Source organism: Pseudopodoces humilis, chromosome 3, assembly GCF_049639895.1.
Source record: "Pseudopodoces humilis isolate 2021_Gansu_Grassland_sample_001 chromosome 3, ASM4963989v1, whole genome shotgun sequence".
NCBI lineage: Eukaryota > Metazoa > Chordata > Aves > Passeriformes > Paridae > Pseudopodoces > Pseudopodoces humilis.
In genome coordinates this window covers 19,284,092-19,298,856 of record NC_142202.1, presented here as the reverse complement: position 1 = coordinate 19,298,856, position 14,765 = coordinate 19,284,092, and the positions used below count along the sequence as shown (strand labels likewise).

Genomic DNA, 14,765 nt, shown 5'->3' with positions numbered 1-14,765 from the left:
CAGATAGGTCTACATTGTACTGCACTGCAGCAGAGAGATAACAGTTAGCTTAAATGAGTTCATTCTAGTACTGGGAACAGCTTAACTGTAGCAAAACATAGCAGTGAGCTTTCCTCTAGTTATTACTGTGCAGATGGTAGCATATATAGTCTTCTGGGATTTGCCGTGCCAAAAGATAACAGATACTTTCACATGACATTCACTAGAAAACTTCCAATGGTATTTGGCTGTGGTTAGACATCCTCTTTTATATGTTGCAGGAAAAATTAGGAACATGACTGCTCTCTTAGCAGCTTAGCACTAACACTGTGCTAAAAATGACCACTGCTGCTAAATTGCTGTCAGAATAAATTGTGTTGGGGCTTTGTTATCCATTCTGGGCCAGATCAGCTATGTTACACTCAAATACTAATTTCACTGTTTAAGCTAATCACCAAATACTAATTTCACTATTAAAGCTAATCAATCAGGCTGATTTTTCATGAAAGGGTCAATAGCAAACAGACATTGAGTGAAAACATTTTTCCTTTTGTTAGGCTTTTCAGTATAGACCTGGGCATAAATAAAGCTGAATCACTATACTTGGATCTGGTTCCTCTGCCAACAGAAGCTTTGGTGTTGAGATGCTCTTATACCACATCCATAATAAGAGGGGTTTACAATTTAATTAAATCAAAATAATTAAGCTGAAAAATCATTGTTTAGATTGGAACTTTTACAATTTTTTTTTTTAACTTCACAGCATTTTCTCCTGCCAATGAGGATAAATTTGCCTTAAGGATATATACACACAAGGGAAAAACATTTGAACCAAGAAGTTTGCATGTTTTGAGAAAATAGAATAATCTTAAGAGACTGGATATGAAAAAATTCAGGGTTTCAGTATATGTGAGAAAAAATTCCATATGAGTTGTTATTGAAAACTTAATTAGAAGATTCTGCATAATGGATTAGGAAAATACTCTGGTTTTAGTTCTAAGCTGCCTCTGCAATCAGTAGCTTGAAAGGCTGTTGCACTCTCTTGAGTAACTGTGCAGCAGTGGAAATTGGAAGGATAAGAAGGATGAATCCGTCTGTTCTTCCCTATCGTCTGGTACATGCTGTGCCCTGATCTCCTGATCTGCACAAGGTATTCATTCACTGTGTGCCCTTCACCACCATGTTCATCACATTTCCAACGTTGTGTATTGATCAAACTGTGGACCTTGACAGTGGAACTGGTGTGTCACTTAATTCCATTGGCACAGTACACTATGTGATTAAGGGGAGATGGACAGACTATGTCCTACTATGCACAAATTATAATGGGATTTTAAGGTATGAATTTCTTTCTGTAAAATTATTAACAATAGGAAGTACAGAGTGTTTTCATATACCTACACATTGACTTTATTTTACCTTTTTCATATTATGGAGTCATATTTCCTGTTCACTGCACTGCAGTGACATCCACTGCAGAGCAATAATATTCCTCCTAAATATCTTGAAAAGAGTGTCATGATTAATTTGTTGAATGGATTCATGCAAACATTCACCTTTAAAATTAGTAAGAATTTTTGACATCTATTTGTGGTAGATCTTGTAGGCAGTAAGATAAGATACCTTGTACCACTAATAATTGATTGCCATTTTGAGCATCTATCTAACTGCAGCTTGAGATCAAATATTTTGGTCAAGGAACTCTGTCAGGATACACACAGGACTATACATCATATTAGAGAGGAAAAGAGAGTTACATAGCTGCCCTGTTTTGCTTACTAAATCTGAAGGGGTTAATTTAAAAAATGAGAAAAATGTTGAGGATGAGCAAGCTGTCTGACAGTACATAGCTAACTGAAGTATGTAGTATGTGTGTTCTGTTAAAACTTTGACTTCAAAGTACAGAGTTCTCTAAACTATTTTACATCCTAGGGTGGTCTATAGATATATTTCATTGTTTTCCCAAATTTAATCGATTAAGTCAAACAATATTATCATGGCAGGTTATATTCCATTCTCACCTACACCAATGTGATGTAAAATCAAGTGGCATACAGTGGTATACCAAAAATTATTGTCTCACTAATTTTATTTTACCTTCCATATTCTGTATTTGAGCAGGGGGAATGATATATAGTCAGGAAGATTAAATAGATTTAGGTTATCTCCTCGTATGCTAAGGTTGCCTACTGCTTCTGTTGCAGGAATTTTATGATTTGGTATCTGAACTGTTTAAAATCACAATAACTTACTACTTTTTCTGGATACTCTGGGCAACTATACTAATTATTGGTTTTTATTGGATGCCCTTTCCTTCAGTTAATATAATCATTTTGCAATATCATTTGGCCAAAGGACCACAGAATGCCAGTGGAAATGCGAACAGAATGCAATAGTTTGATAAAATTAATAAACATAGGTCAGTGTGAATTTGTAAAATGATGAAGTTCTATGCAGAATTATTAAAATCTGTATATTACTGAAATCATCACTTGAAGACCTTTCCAAAAGTGCCAGGAACAATATTATATGTGTATTTTTAACCTTTATACAGACAGCAGGAGCACTGTCAACTGAATTTGCATCTCATAGCAGGAACCAACACCATTGCCTACTGCATAATGAAGAATCAGAATAACAATGAGTTACCTTGTCAGATGATTTTTTTTTATTTTCAAACTATATAGAGCAAGTAATTTTATCATTAACAATTCTGTAGCTACTTAACAGATTTGTTACACAAGATCATTTTTAATTGTGAGTTTTGAGCACATATGTTGATAATCCTATGACTGTTTTCCAATGCATGAAACATTCCCTATGACAAGGACATCACACTTTGTGTTAGCCAGTATATTCATGTTTTTAGTAAAAAAAAAGCATCCTAAACTTGCCATAGTAAACATTTATATTATTCTGATTTGTTTAATAATTTTCAGATCATGATCATTTGTTAAAATATCCAAATAATTCTCCTACAAAGCTACTCAATAAAAATGTGTGTGGGAGAAAGTCTGATTGGACTAAACTTATATGGAAAGCCAGGTTTGTAGGAAGATGCAAAAGATGCTGTTAATACGTTGAGATAGGCTTTAAGATAAGGGAAATAATATGTGCTAAAATAATTAGCAAATTTTTGAGTTATAACATTTTAATAAGCAATACTTTCCCATCTACGAACCATACAACAGACAGATCACTTACAAAAATAGAACAAGATTATCAAATAAACTAAAACATATTTTGCATTTACAGAATTTTTTTTCTCCTGCAAAATTTATTGAAGCTTTAAAAAAGTAAGCCAAATTATTTTCCACTTCACAATGAACCAGAAAAGGTTCATCCTGAAGCAAAATTGGTCCAGAATCCACAGAGTGTCATGCATTACAGCTAGTATCCATAATGTCACAGAGATGATACCCATATATCCCAAGAAAAGATTGCTCAATGAACCTATCAAATTTGTGAACAGACTGGCAGGAAGAGTACTGATTTAATCCAAAAATCATTTCATTTCAACTGATTTCCTGCTGACTTTAATAGAATTTGGATTTATTTTCTTTGGGAAGGCATATATGTAGAAGATCCCAAGCATGAAACTTCCCAGTGAACACATTTCCTTGTAAGTTATGTGGAACTCTGGCTGCATTTGGAAGGTTAAGTTTATGTTGTTAATATCACTTATCCTTCTACACATTATTCTGTATGGTAACAGTGAAACCCATGCACCGTGCATGGCATGTTAGTATTAATCTGCTAATGTGTGAAATAGTATATTCATATCTAACTGCTTTAGATTCTCTGCTTTTGTTGCTCCTTTTCAAATGCTTGAAAGTATGGTAAAAGAGATGAAAGCTTCAGGTTCAAATAGCTTTAAAATAAATCGATATTTAGGCTAAAATATCTGTGTTTCCAGTCAAGCAATGTTTGGACTGCTACATATCACTTATTTTGTACTGCCTCTCAGGAGAGAACCATTCTGGGAGCTATTATCCCTGTGACAAAATCGTTTGCATGATCTGTACAACTGTACAGGGCAGTAGAGTGATAGAGATATTTTAGAACAAAATGTGTCGGCTGCAAAACTATGCTGAAAATTATTTGTAACTGCTTAAAAATCTCAAACTTTTACATGGATTATGGTACAAGTATTACTGAAGGTGTGTGATAATCAGGAATGATCATGATAATAACACTGTCTAAAAACATCATGAATTACATTGAACTTCAACAAGTATTTTAGACTTCATTTAACTTCAGGAAGTAATGATTATTAATCATTCATTCAAAGCAATCTGATAAATTCCCATTGATGACAACAGGAAACATTTTGCATCCTGTTATCATTTTTTTTTGGAATACAGATCTATATTTTTGACATTGTTTGTGGCTTTTTTACCACCAGTTGTCTTCTAAATCAAAAACCTTCCATATTCACTGTTAGAAAGAAGCACCTCAGTATATAAGAACACGAATTGACTTTAGTAATATGTTATTATTTCATTAAGTTGTAGATAGGGGTACTAAAGCTGAATAGAGAGCTCTGTAATCAAAAAGGAATAGTATTAAATATGTAAACCACAGATCATACACTCTGATATTGAAGGTAAAGAGGCATAAAATAAAAGAACAAAGTTGATACCATATGTATTGTCTATTTATTCATTTGTTTGTGATTGATGGATATAGAACAAAGAGTTTCCTAGTAAAAAATGCTTATGTACCTACATGTAGTGACTCTGAAATCTGTACCTTGAGGACAAAGAAAGGTCGCCAATCTCTCCAACTCCTAGTTCTTTGTCAAAAATGGACACAGTTAATGAGGTTTGTTTGGTACAGCACAAATTCTCAGACACAGATAGAGATCCTTTCAATGGAAACAAATTTGTTTGGCTTTACCAGGTTACTTAGCGATTAATAATAGCCTTGAGATGCAGGTCAGAAAGGTCATCGTCCCTGCTTGCCAACACAATCTAAAATGTGCAGCTACTCCGGCTCTGCAGGCTTTGAGGCCCCAGAATGCTATGCATAAAGTAAAACAGGCTATTTTCCAACTTCTTTTTTCATATTAATAAGCAATTTTCAAGAGAAGGGTGGCAAAATGGGGGCCATGCCACTCTAAGTAATTCATTTATTTTGCAATTTAATCTTATGTTGGAAAAAAATTACACTGCTGCAAAAGCATAGCATGGTGATTTTTAAACGTCAGTGTGCTTCATAAGTAACCTTGTATGAAATATTGTATTAGCAGCCTTTAACAGTAAACTGCAACAAAACATATTTTCAGAGATTCAAAAATACCTGTGCATCTTTTCTGCTCTGTATTTCCTTTTATTCTATTTTTCTTTTACAATTAAAATCATACATTTAATTACTTAATACTTTACGTATTTTAATTGATAAAATCCTGAAAGATAGCATGAAACAAATAAGTTCTACACTGCAACTTGTATTTAAGAATGTGATTTCATAGTGTTCATATTTATAAAGCAATTATTGCTCTTTCACATATTTTGATGAACTAATTTAATGATAATTAAAATATTAAGAGTAAGTCTGAGTCACAATCTTAAAAAAATGCTTTTGGGAGCAATATGACTTTTCCTTGGGATTATTCATATCAGCAAACTTACCCATGTGAGTATTTTGAAACAATTTGACCTATGTCCTCGCAGTGTCTTGGTATTCATTGAAACAACTGGGACAATTAATGTGGATCTCTCGAAATAATCTGTTTTGCACGAGTATTTGAATTGTCCAGTTATGTGAAAAATACTTTTTTCCTTTTTATTTTATCATATATACACATACCAAAAAACATAAAGATTAGAATTCACTCACCTAATTGACTTTTTAGCAATCTAAATGCTTGACTGAATATGCTTGGTGTATTTGGCACACAGGTTAATTTGAACTAGCCATTTTGTTATAACAAAAATAACAAATGTTAATCAAACTAACCTTTTTTAACTGGGTCAAAAAATTCCATACACGTGCACTGTGCACAATAGCACAAAATTTTGTTTCTTATATAACATTAATTCACTCTACTGTTTGCATAATTTATGGCAAGCCTGGCTCTGTGAAAAAAACAAAAAAAATCCCAACAAACCATTGAGGTGGAAATTTATGCCCGTTTTCTGTTCAAGTTTTTCTCTAAACATTCGGTTAAAATCATGAATTTTCTCCATTCTTTGAAACCTGGTCTTAGGTATAGTTCCATATTTCGTTTATGATGAAAGAGTTTTCTGCACAGAATCACATATTTAGATGACTCTGTTTGTTTGCACACCTCTGTTGTGCAGTGCTTCATGAAGCAGTTCAGTTCTGGGTTCTCATGGTGGCCTCTTCAGCTCTCATCAAAGCATAGCAGAAATGACCTGTGCAAGAAGCCCAATGCCACGGAATCTCCTCCTAAGGGCAATGTATGCATGGAAGGTTCCCATCCAGTTTTCCTCTGTGCCTACTTTCTCAACCTCACAAAGGGCTCAAGGATCAATGAGTGAATATCATCTCTTATCCCATGTCTGCTGTCCTCTCTTATTCCATAAAATCTCCCCTGTCTGCGGATCAGGAGGTGTTGCAAGGCACTAGCTCAAACATAAATGAACAACCTTTATTTATACTGTAATAGCTTCCACTTAGAGAAATTCAAAGTAAAATGACACTTAAAGGCAGATAAAATTACTTACATGAATACTATTTTATCAAGCTGTAAGCAATGTGGACCTATATTCTGCTCCTACTTTTCATTACTTTAATCCTGTTTCTTCATAGTTATATCCATGTAATATCCTACTGCTGTGGAACTGACAGAACAGTAATTTTGCTTTCCTGTGGTGTCAGTATACTGCTAATATATAAGAACAAAACACTGTGAAGCTATGAAAGGGTTAAAGTAAAATAGGAGAGTAGCATGTCTTTTGTTGTTATAATATAGTCAGCACACTTATTTTATTACAGGAGTGAACTTCAAGAGTATGCAGAAATGAAGGAAAATGAAAAGAAAATGAAAGACCTAGAAAAGAAAGAAAAGGAAAAGAAATACCAAGCCCGAAAGATGCATTACCTCCTTAGCACTGAGCAGGTTGGTAGACCTGTCCCTGACAGCTCATGCAAACCACTTGGGCCCCTAGCCTGACAGAGATAAACTAGCAGGCTGAATGGGACATGACTTGTTGAAAAGATATCACAAAGACACTACTTCGAGTTCAATTTAGTGCTTTTCTATAGGCAAGAGCAGGTACCATGACTATTCTGTGACAGTAGCTCATAGAGGCAGCATCAGCACTGCTGGCAGAAAGAGTCCAAGTCAGCAGTTTGATCTGGCACTGTGATAACACAACATGAAGGGCATAACCTCGCTTTAAAAACTCATTTTGACTGGCTTATTGTTGTGTTGTTGCACTTGTCAAGAACTAACAAGTTATTAAGCTGAGAAGGGATTTCATTTTTTCCCCCTTTTTTAATTGAGCTAATGCTTGGGTTGGTGCAGTGTTCTGCTTGTTTTTGGGATAGATTGTAAATGTGGGTTTTCAGCTAAAGCTTTTCTTAGAACTCCCTGAAACAGCTTATTTAGCATGATTGTTTTCACTCAAAAATGCCTCATAAATTTTAAATATTTATTATTAATTAGTTTTGTATCAATATTACTGGTATATTATTCCAAGCTTTCTTATGCAAGGTGCTTTAAACAGACAGGTAAATATGCCAGTAGATATAGCTTACATAGATTTGATATGATTGGTAAAGCTTGTGGGTTTGCTATTTTTTTAATCCCCTCTTGTAAACTTTCATAAAAAAAATGAAAGGATTTTGTCACCATGAGTGTTTGGTGACTGATCGTTCTTCATACAGATAAGGAATTAATGTGAAATATTAGTATTAACTAAATGCTTGCTTTTTGTAAATTGTTAATTATAATCTGAGTTTAAGAACTGCTAATCCTATAGAATGCAGGAAAAAAATACCATTACTCTTGATGGAAAGATGTTTAATCTTCCCTTTTGTTTGGGAATTATTTGTTATATATCCTGTAGATAGAAGTGTGATTTGATTAACTGGATATGAGTTATGAAAACTTGATGTGTAAATTAAGTTAATGTAATTTTTTTTAAAGCATAGTATAATATAAGTAAAAGATAGCATAAAAAGTTTTCTCAGTGGCTATTAGGCAAAGAAGGTAGTTAATGACTGAAATCATAATTTATTTTTCCATATGTAGATTTAGGATATTAAGAATAATCTGCACAGTATTTTACATTGTTTTAAACTGTAGAAAATTGAGAATTCCTGTTTTAAACAATGCAATTAATATAAACACATGCATAAAAATTAATATGCTTACCTGGAATACAAAAATTATCAGGTTGGAGACATTGAGTGACTTGTGGTCTAGTAAGATTTTAGTAAGCTCAGCTCACCTCCAATGACACAGGCTTAGCAAACTGTAACACTTTCTAAGGAATGTCAAGTAGTTCCTCATTTCAGCCATGAAGGACTGCTGGTAGAGGGCAGCAGTAACTGTTATGTTCTGATGAATTTGGCTTATTAATTTTACAGAATTAGAATTTAGCTAGCAGTGGTTTTAGCTAGCAGAACAAAAAGAAAAATTCTTGGTTTTGCTTGCTGAGATGGTTTGTGAATACTGAGGCTCAGAGTCTACAGAAGCTTTTCTTTATCAGAGAACTGAGCTCCAAGAGCTGTCTTCTTTTGCAGGAAGTATTTCAAAACAGAAGTAAATGTAAATCAATGCAAAACCTACAGACAATTTAAAAACCAGCAGAGATATATTTGAAATTAGCTACTTATTGCAAAGTCTGTATTCCACAACTCCACATAGTTGCAGAACTTGGTATCTTGCTAAGATACAGGGCCAGTTATTTCCATGCAGAATTTACTGGTTTATTTCTCTGTGCCTGACATTTTGCTCTCTAAATGTTTGGTCTTCTGATCTGATTACAGCTACATCTTGCTGTTTTCAAAGAACAGTTAATTGGAATAATAAGCAAGGACCATTCATGTCTCAGTAGAAACAGGCAGCAAAAGTCAACACTTTTGAGTGAGTTAAGAAAACATATCATCTGTAAGCAGGGCACATAGCAAATGAAAACAGGACATTGATGAGCTGGATTTAATGTAGAGTCATGCATTACCTAAAGCCCAGTAAGTGTCAAAGTTTGGTTCTCCTCCCCTTCCTCATATGCAATGCGGCTCAGTCATGGAGGTGAGCCACCTCATGCATCAAGGATTTAGGTGTTCAGGAAGGCTATATGGACAGCACTGAAAAATCTGTATATGCAATAATTGTTTCAAATATATCCAATAGTTTGGAATGTTTTTGTTTTAATACAGGCAAAAAGATTGAGAAAAGGGTGTTTATTTATTGACAGAAAAGAATTAAGGCATTGTTGCTCCTCAATTTTTGCTAAGAAAGGTGTGACAATCTTCATTCTCTCTTAAGCTGAAGCCCACAACAACATTTCAGAAGTGCATTTATATATCAATGTCTGTATGTATGTCTGTATCTTTACCTATATCTGTGTTTATCTATATGTTTATCTATATACAAGGTGCTCCCATTCCTAATTGCTAACATTGTTTTAAGAAGTAAAGCTGGAGAATGTGAGTGTCAGGAATGTACAGGGGTATCTGGTACAGATGTAATAGCAAGTCCTATGATTAATTTAGTGTTTTGTCCTTTTCATGAATTAACTTGCTATTCAAGCATTTATTTCTTTCATAAACTGTTACTTTATAAAGAAAAACCACTTTCTAGTTGCTTAGTGCAAGCGATTCCAGTGTAAAATACAGCAAGAAATAGATCTGTGAGGTCACAACTTTGGGACTTCCAAACCAAACTCAATTTTAAAAATAGAGTTCTCTGTATTTCAGGTCTTAAAATTTTTATATAACACAATCCTTTCCTTATGTATTTTTTACCTTATCAGCCTGATGCATTTTGACTTTATGATGAACAAAATAAAAATTATATATTTAACAAGTCTTTGCTAAGAATATTTCTTACAATTTCCTATTGATAACACAATTTGTTTTCACCATTTTTGTCTGTTTTATCATGAACTGAATTATGATTTCTTGAGACATGAAACTTACAATAATTAAGTCTTTCTTCTTAGTCCAGAATCACAGTATGCTATTTCCACTACAGTGATAGTAATCCCTTTTTTCCCAAATTGTCATTAATAAATGAACTACTTATTAAATGTGGTTATAATTTCCATTATAAACATGTTTACTTAGGCAGATTATTATTCTATATCCCTGTAGTTCCTCTTTCTGTATTAACAACCTTCACTATAGTTGAATAGGTTCTTACTTTTGCTCTTTGTCATGTTTTCAAGGCCAACATTTGTAGTGAGGGCCATCCCCTGCCAAGTGCTGACAAATGACCTTTAAAGTCAACGACAGAGGAAAGCACTGAATACATTCATGGCACTTTGCAGAAATGGGGACAAAGAGCCCACTTGTGTTGAAATAAATGGTTGCATGATTCCTGTCATTGGTTTTTCCAGCCTTTCAAGAAATTTTGTAGTTGGTCTTTGTCTTACAATGGTGACGAGACTCAAAGTATGTTAGTCTAAATCCAGAGATCCAGTACTGAGTTAGAATGCAGACCTGTATTACTTTCAGCATCTGCTGACAGAGCAAGCAGCAATGCTGAGGTGATTTTGTGAGGGGGAGCTGGTGCATCAGCACCTGCAAGTCCACAGTGGGATGGGGAGCAGAAGCTAGTGGTAGCTGAGATAGAGAGCAGAAGTGGTGACCTGTTGAGTTCAGGAGAAGAGCCCTATGGAAACAGTGTTCCAAGTGTCACAGCTGAAAAGGCCTTCTGCTATTACAGTTTCTCCTGTCACTGAGGAGAGGATTGGAGAATCAGCAGAGGAACAGATTTTTTCCCTTTATAGTTTTTTACTGTATACCAAAGAATAATGGGTGAGGTAAAAGAGAATTTTAAATCTCTTTTCTCCATGTCTTCTGTTTCTAAGCAGATAATTACTTTTTGTCAGACAAAATAATTGTACATCTAGTCCAGGAAGCCAAATTTCTTTGGATCTGCAAAATCTTGAGAGTTTTGTCACACAGCTGCAGGACATACTTGTACTTTGCTAACTTTGGGATATTATACATGCATTGCTTAAGCTTATCATTGCTATGGCTGGTGGACTGAGTCACAGCCTCATTTCTAAACCTGGATCTCCTGCTCTGTGATAAATCATGCTGAGAGTAGATGAGCTAGTACTGGTCCTCCGTTCTCTGGGAGCTTTTGTTCTATCTGAATGCTTTAACAATCGAAACCTTAGAAAAATTAGGCTGTTATGTGTGTATATCTACTCTTGACTTTTGTATAGCATCTTCTTTCTGTTAGCCCCTGACTGATTAGGAGACCTGAGTCTGAAGGCTCCTCTGCCAAGCATCCTATCTTTGACAAGTGGCCAACAGCATGGCCTAGGGTAAAGGAATAAAATGGAGCAATGGGGCAATACAATTACTGTCAAGAATACTCTCTCATTTTCCAGAAAACATTAGTTGAAGGAATTGTAGTTTTTAGTTGTATAACTTTCTATTTTTGTAATATTTAGATGTTTATTTTTTACCTTCATATTTCTTCAATTCCTGCCTCTCTTGATAGCCAGAGAAGGAACAACCTAGACAAGGGAGAGTGGGTTAAGAGCACTAACACTAGCTCTGAATTTGTGCTTCCTTGGAAGACCAGGTTCACTCATTTTCCTTGCAGTGTTGTTTTTCTTATGCTTGTTCATTTCACAGCTTTGCTGTCTCTGATATTCTCTCACAGGAGAATATGTAATTGCAAAGTGCCTTAGTTTTTCTCCACAATTTCACCTGGTTCTGGGGATTGCCTCTGCCACTCCAAGCAACACTGAAGTCCATCACTTTTCAGCCCTCTTTATCAAGGTGACAGTTTTTCCTGATGCCCTTGGACAGTTTGTGAACAGATACTGCTCATAAGACCCTGGTAATTTAGAGCTGCAGGGGAAGAACAAAGTCCATGTGTAATAACAGGCTGTTTTCATTGCAGAAGTTTTAGAAACTATGACATTCCTTTTAGTAACAAGACACACGTTCTCTCTCTGGATCACAGTAGTTCAATTTTCAGTGTCTGCTTCACTGTGACACCATCTGTCTGTTGAGTCATGGCTAATGCACTTAGGTACGTGGCTGATACTGGCCCACATTTATTCCTGTTGAAATAATGCTTTGTAAAGTATTACTTGTAAGGATGTTATAGCTGGTGCTATAAAATAAGAAAGTATTTTGAATGGAACTAGTCTTGACTGAGACGATCTTTTCCAGGGGGACATAAACATGTGAGAAAGTAACCCTTTAAGAGATTAGCACTATAGAAAACATTAAAAAAAAGGACCAAAAACCCCAACTTAAAAATAATCCTCTATGAGGAGGAAGGAAATGTTTGCTGTGAGTTACTCTCAAGTGAGTAACAGTGAAAAGTTCTAATGTCAGCAACAAGAATCAAGTTTTTCTATTTTACTTTCTCTGTATATCTCCATAAACAATTCCATTGTGGGTTAATGGAACCATTTAGCAAACTTCTCTGGATCCAGTATTAGGGCTTTTGAATACAAAGGAAATAAAAAATGTCTTTTGTTTCTAAGAACAGTTTCATTTTGATTTGCTGTATTTATTGTAGATCTCAAAATGTCACTTCTATGAATTGTTTCCATGTTTATTTATCATTTTTCCATATTTATTTAGCATTTGTCAGTTCCTAGAGTAAAATATTTTAAATTCAAATGGTATTTAATGCTGAAGTATTATTTTCTTGATTTTTTCCTGTCAACAGAGATGGCAATTCATAAACATTACACTGACTGCCTTTGTCCCTTTTTCACATTACTGGAATTCAGGAGTTAATTCTGTTGAAGTTACTGCACTTATTCAGGTCTAAATGTCTAATGTTCTAAGTGAGAAAGAAAAAAGGCCACAAAATCCTTCCTGGAGCAGGTTGATGAATATTCAGGAGACACAACTGATTAATATGCTTCTAACCTAATGTGCTGTCCTGTAAGAACTTGAAAAACAATTGGTCTAAAATGACACTGTTTGACATCCACTCTGTCTCTGGACAGCTGGCAGTTTTATTCTTATAAAGGTGAGGACTCAGTGGATAAAGCCTTAGCCTTTGATCTTCAGATCCACAGTTTAAGAGACAAGGCTGCAAGTTTGGTCATTTGAGCTTAGTCCCGAGTGAACAGTCCACATCACAAAATGATTATACATAATTTGTTACTATTGGCAGTGTCTGTTCAGAAAAGGCCAAGGACTGAGCTAGCATGAAGAATGAATTAGCTCTTACCTTTTACATTTTATTTCCTCCCTCTTGACTGTAGTAATTTTATTATCCTGTCTCTAAAACATTCAGGGGATGAAATTATCATTCATTATAAGTACTAATACTTCCTGAAGATGAACTAAAATAGTCAATTTTTTTTTATTCTAGGTGCCCCAATCAGTGAACATCCCCACCTATCCATGGGTGTTTAATATCCACTCATCTTTTCTCTGCCAAGTAGTCAGATGTTTCTGAGTACTTTCTAAAGCTTGTACCGTGAAAAATCCTATTTAAATTAAAGAGGAGAGTGAGCTTTCTTAGTTCTCAGGCAGGGGCTAGCAGCTATATTTAAATTGCACTTGTATGTGAAGCACTTCATGCTGCAGCATTCTGTTTTTATAAAATATTATTTCCAAAGGGTTCAAAATTTACATTACATCCTTCTGACAGTACTTGTGACAGGTATGTTTGATCAGCAAGCTTTCCTTGTGTATTCACTTCCCATTGGGAACCAGATGTATCAGTCTATTTACAGGTATTCACTCTAGGAAAATCATTCCAGTCTTGTGCTTCATGGGGTGCTGTCCACACCATCTCAGTTCACTTGGAAGGGATCTCAGTTCATGTTGCTTAATGTTTCTGCCAGAAAGAAGGACAACATAAGGTAAACTGAAAGAAGCCAGTAGCTGAGCTGTTTGTGATCCTGAAAGACATTGTGCCTGAATGCCAGTTCTAAATTTCAGAAATGACCTTTAAGTGATTTGCACACACAATCAAAAATCTCTAGTTCTCTTGGAATTTGAGTCCAGCTCTTGCCCTTTGGGCTAACTCATCTTGAGGACACAGAACTGTAATTCTGCTACTCAACACAGTATCATGGTGATGTAAAAAAGAGGGAAATAGCTGAAAACCAAAATACACCTCCAGAATCTATCTGGTCCACATACTGCCAAAATAATTTAGTGACAAACTTTACAGTTTCCATAGATTTTCCAGTTTTGCTCATATATTTTTTTTCAATCAGACATTTTTGTTCTCTAGGAAACAGTCGTTAGCTCCTTAGAGTGGAAAAGTACAGTCAAAGCCGAAACTAAGATTGTAAGCATGATCTTCATGACCAGAAATGGGTAACTGTGGTTAGAGGATGAAGGAAGTGCTATCTCCTGACACCATAACCTTTTTCCTATGCAAAAATGCATGGATGTGAACTATTTCAGTTCACTGGTGTCAGTGAACAGTACTTCCGTCCCATTCAGTCTTCTCTTAAGTCTCAGCCGAGCACATCTGGTAAGTGAAAATATTTCCAAGAGAAATCAATAATTTCTCCTCTTGTCCCACTTCCCAGGAAACAAGATGCTCACTTCCTATTCCTTAAAGAAAGTCAGTGAACCAACTTTTAAGCATTATCTGTGACAATATTGTGAACTATTTTTCCTAAAGGCTGCCTGCTATA

General features: G+C 35.1%; 1 protein-coding gene across 1 annotated transcript in view; it reads left to right on the top strand.

Moving 5' to 3' along the window:
- SPATA17 (spermatogenesis associated 17) overlaps positions 1–14,765 on the top strand; it is an 85,625-nt gene that overhangs the window by 27,769 nt on the left and 43,091 nt on the right. Inside the window, exon 6 of the mRNA XM_005523326.2 lies at positions 6,943–7,066. Coding sequence (XP_005523383.1) covers positions 6,943–7,066 — 124 coding nt within the window. The remainder of the gene's footprint in view (positions 1–6,942; positions 7,067–14,765) is intronic.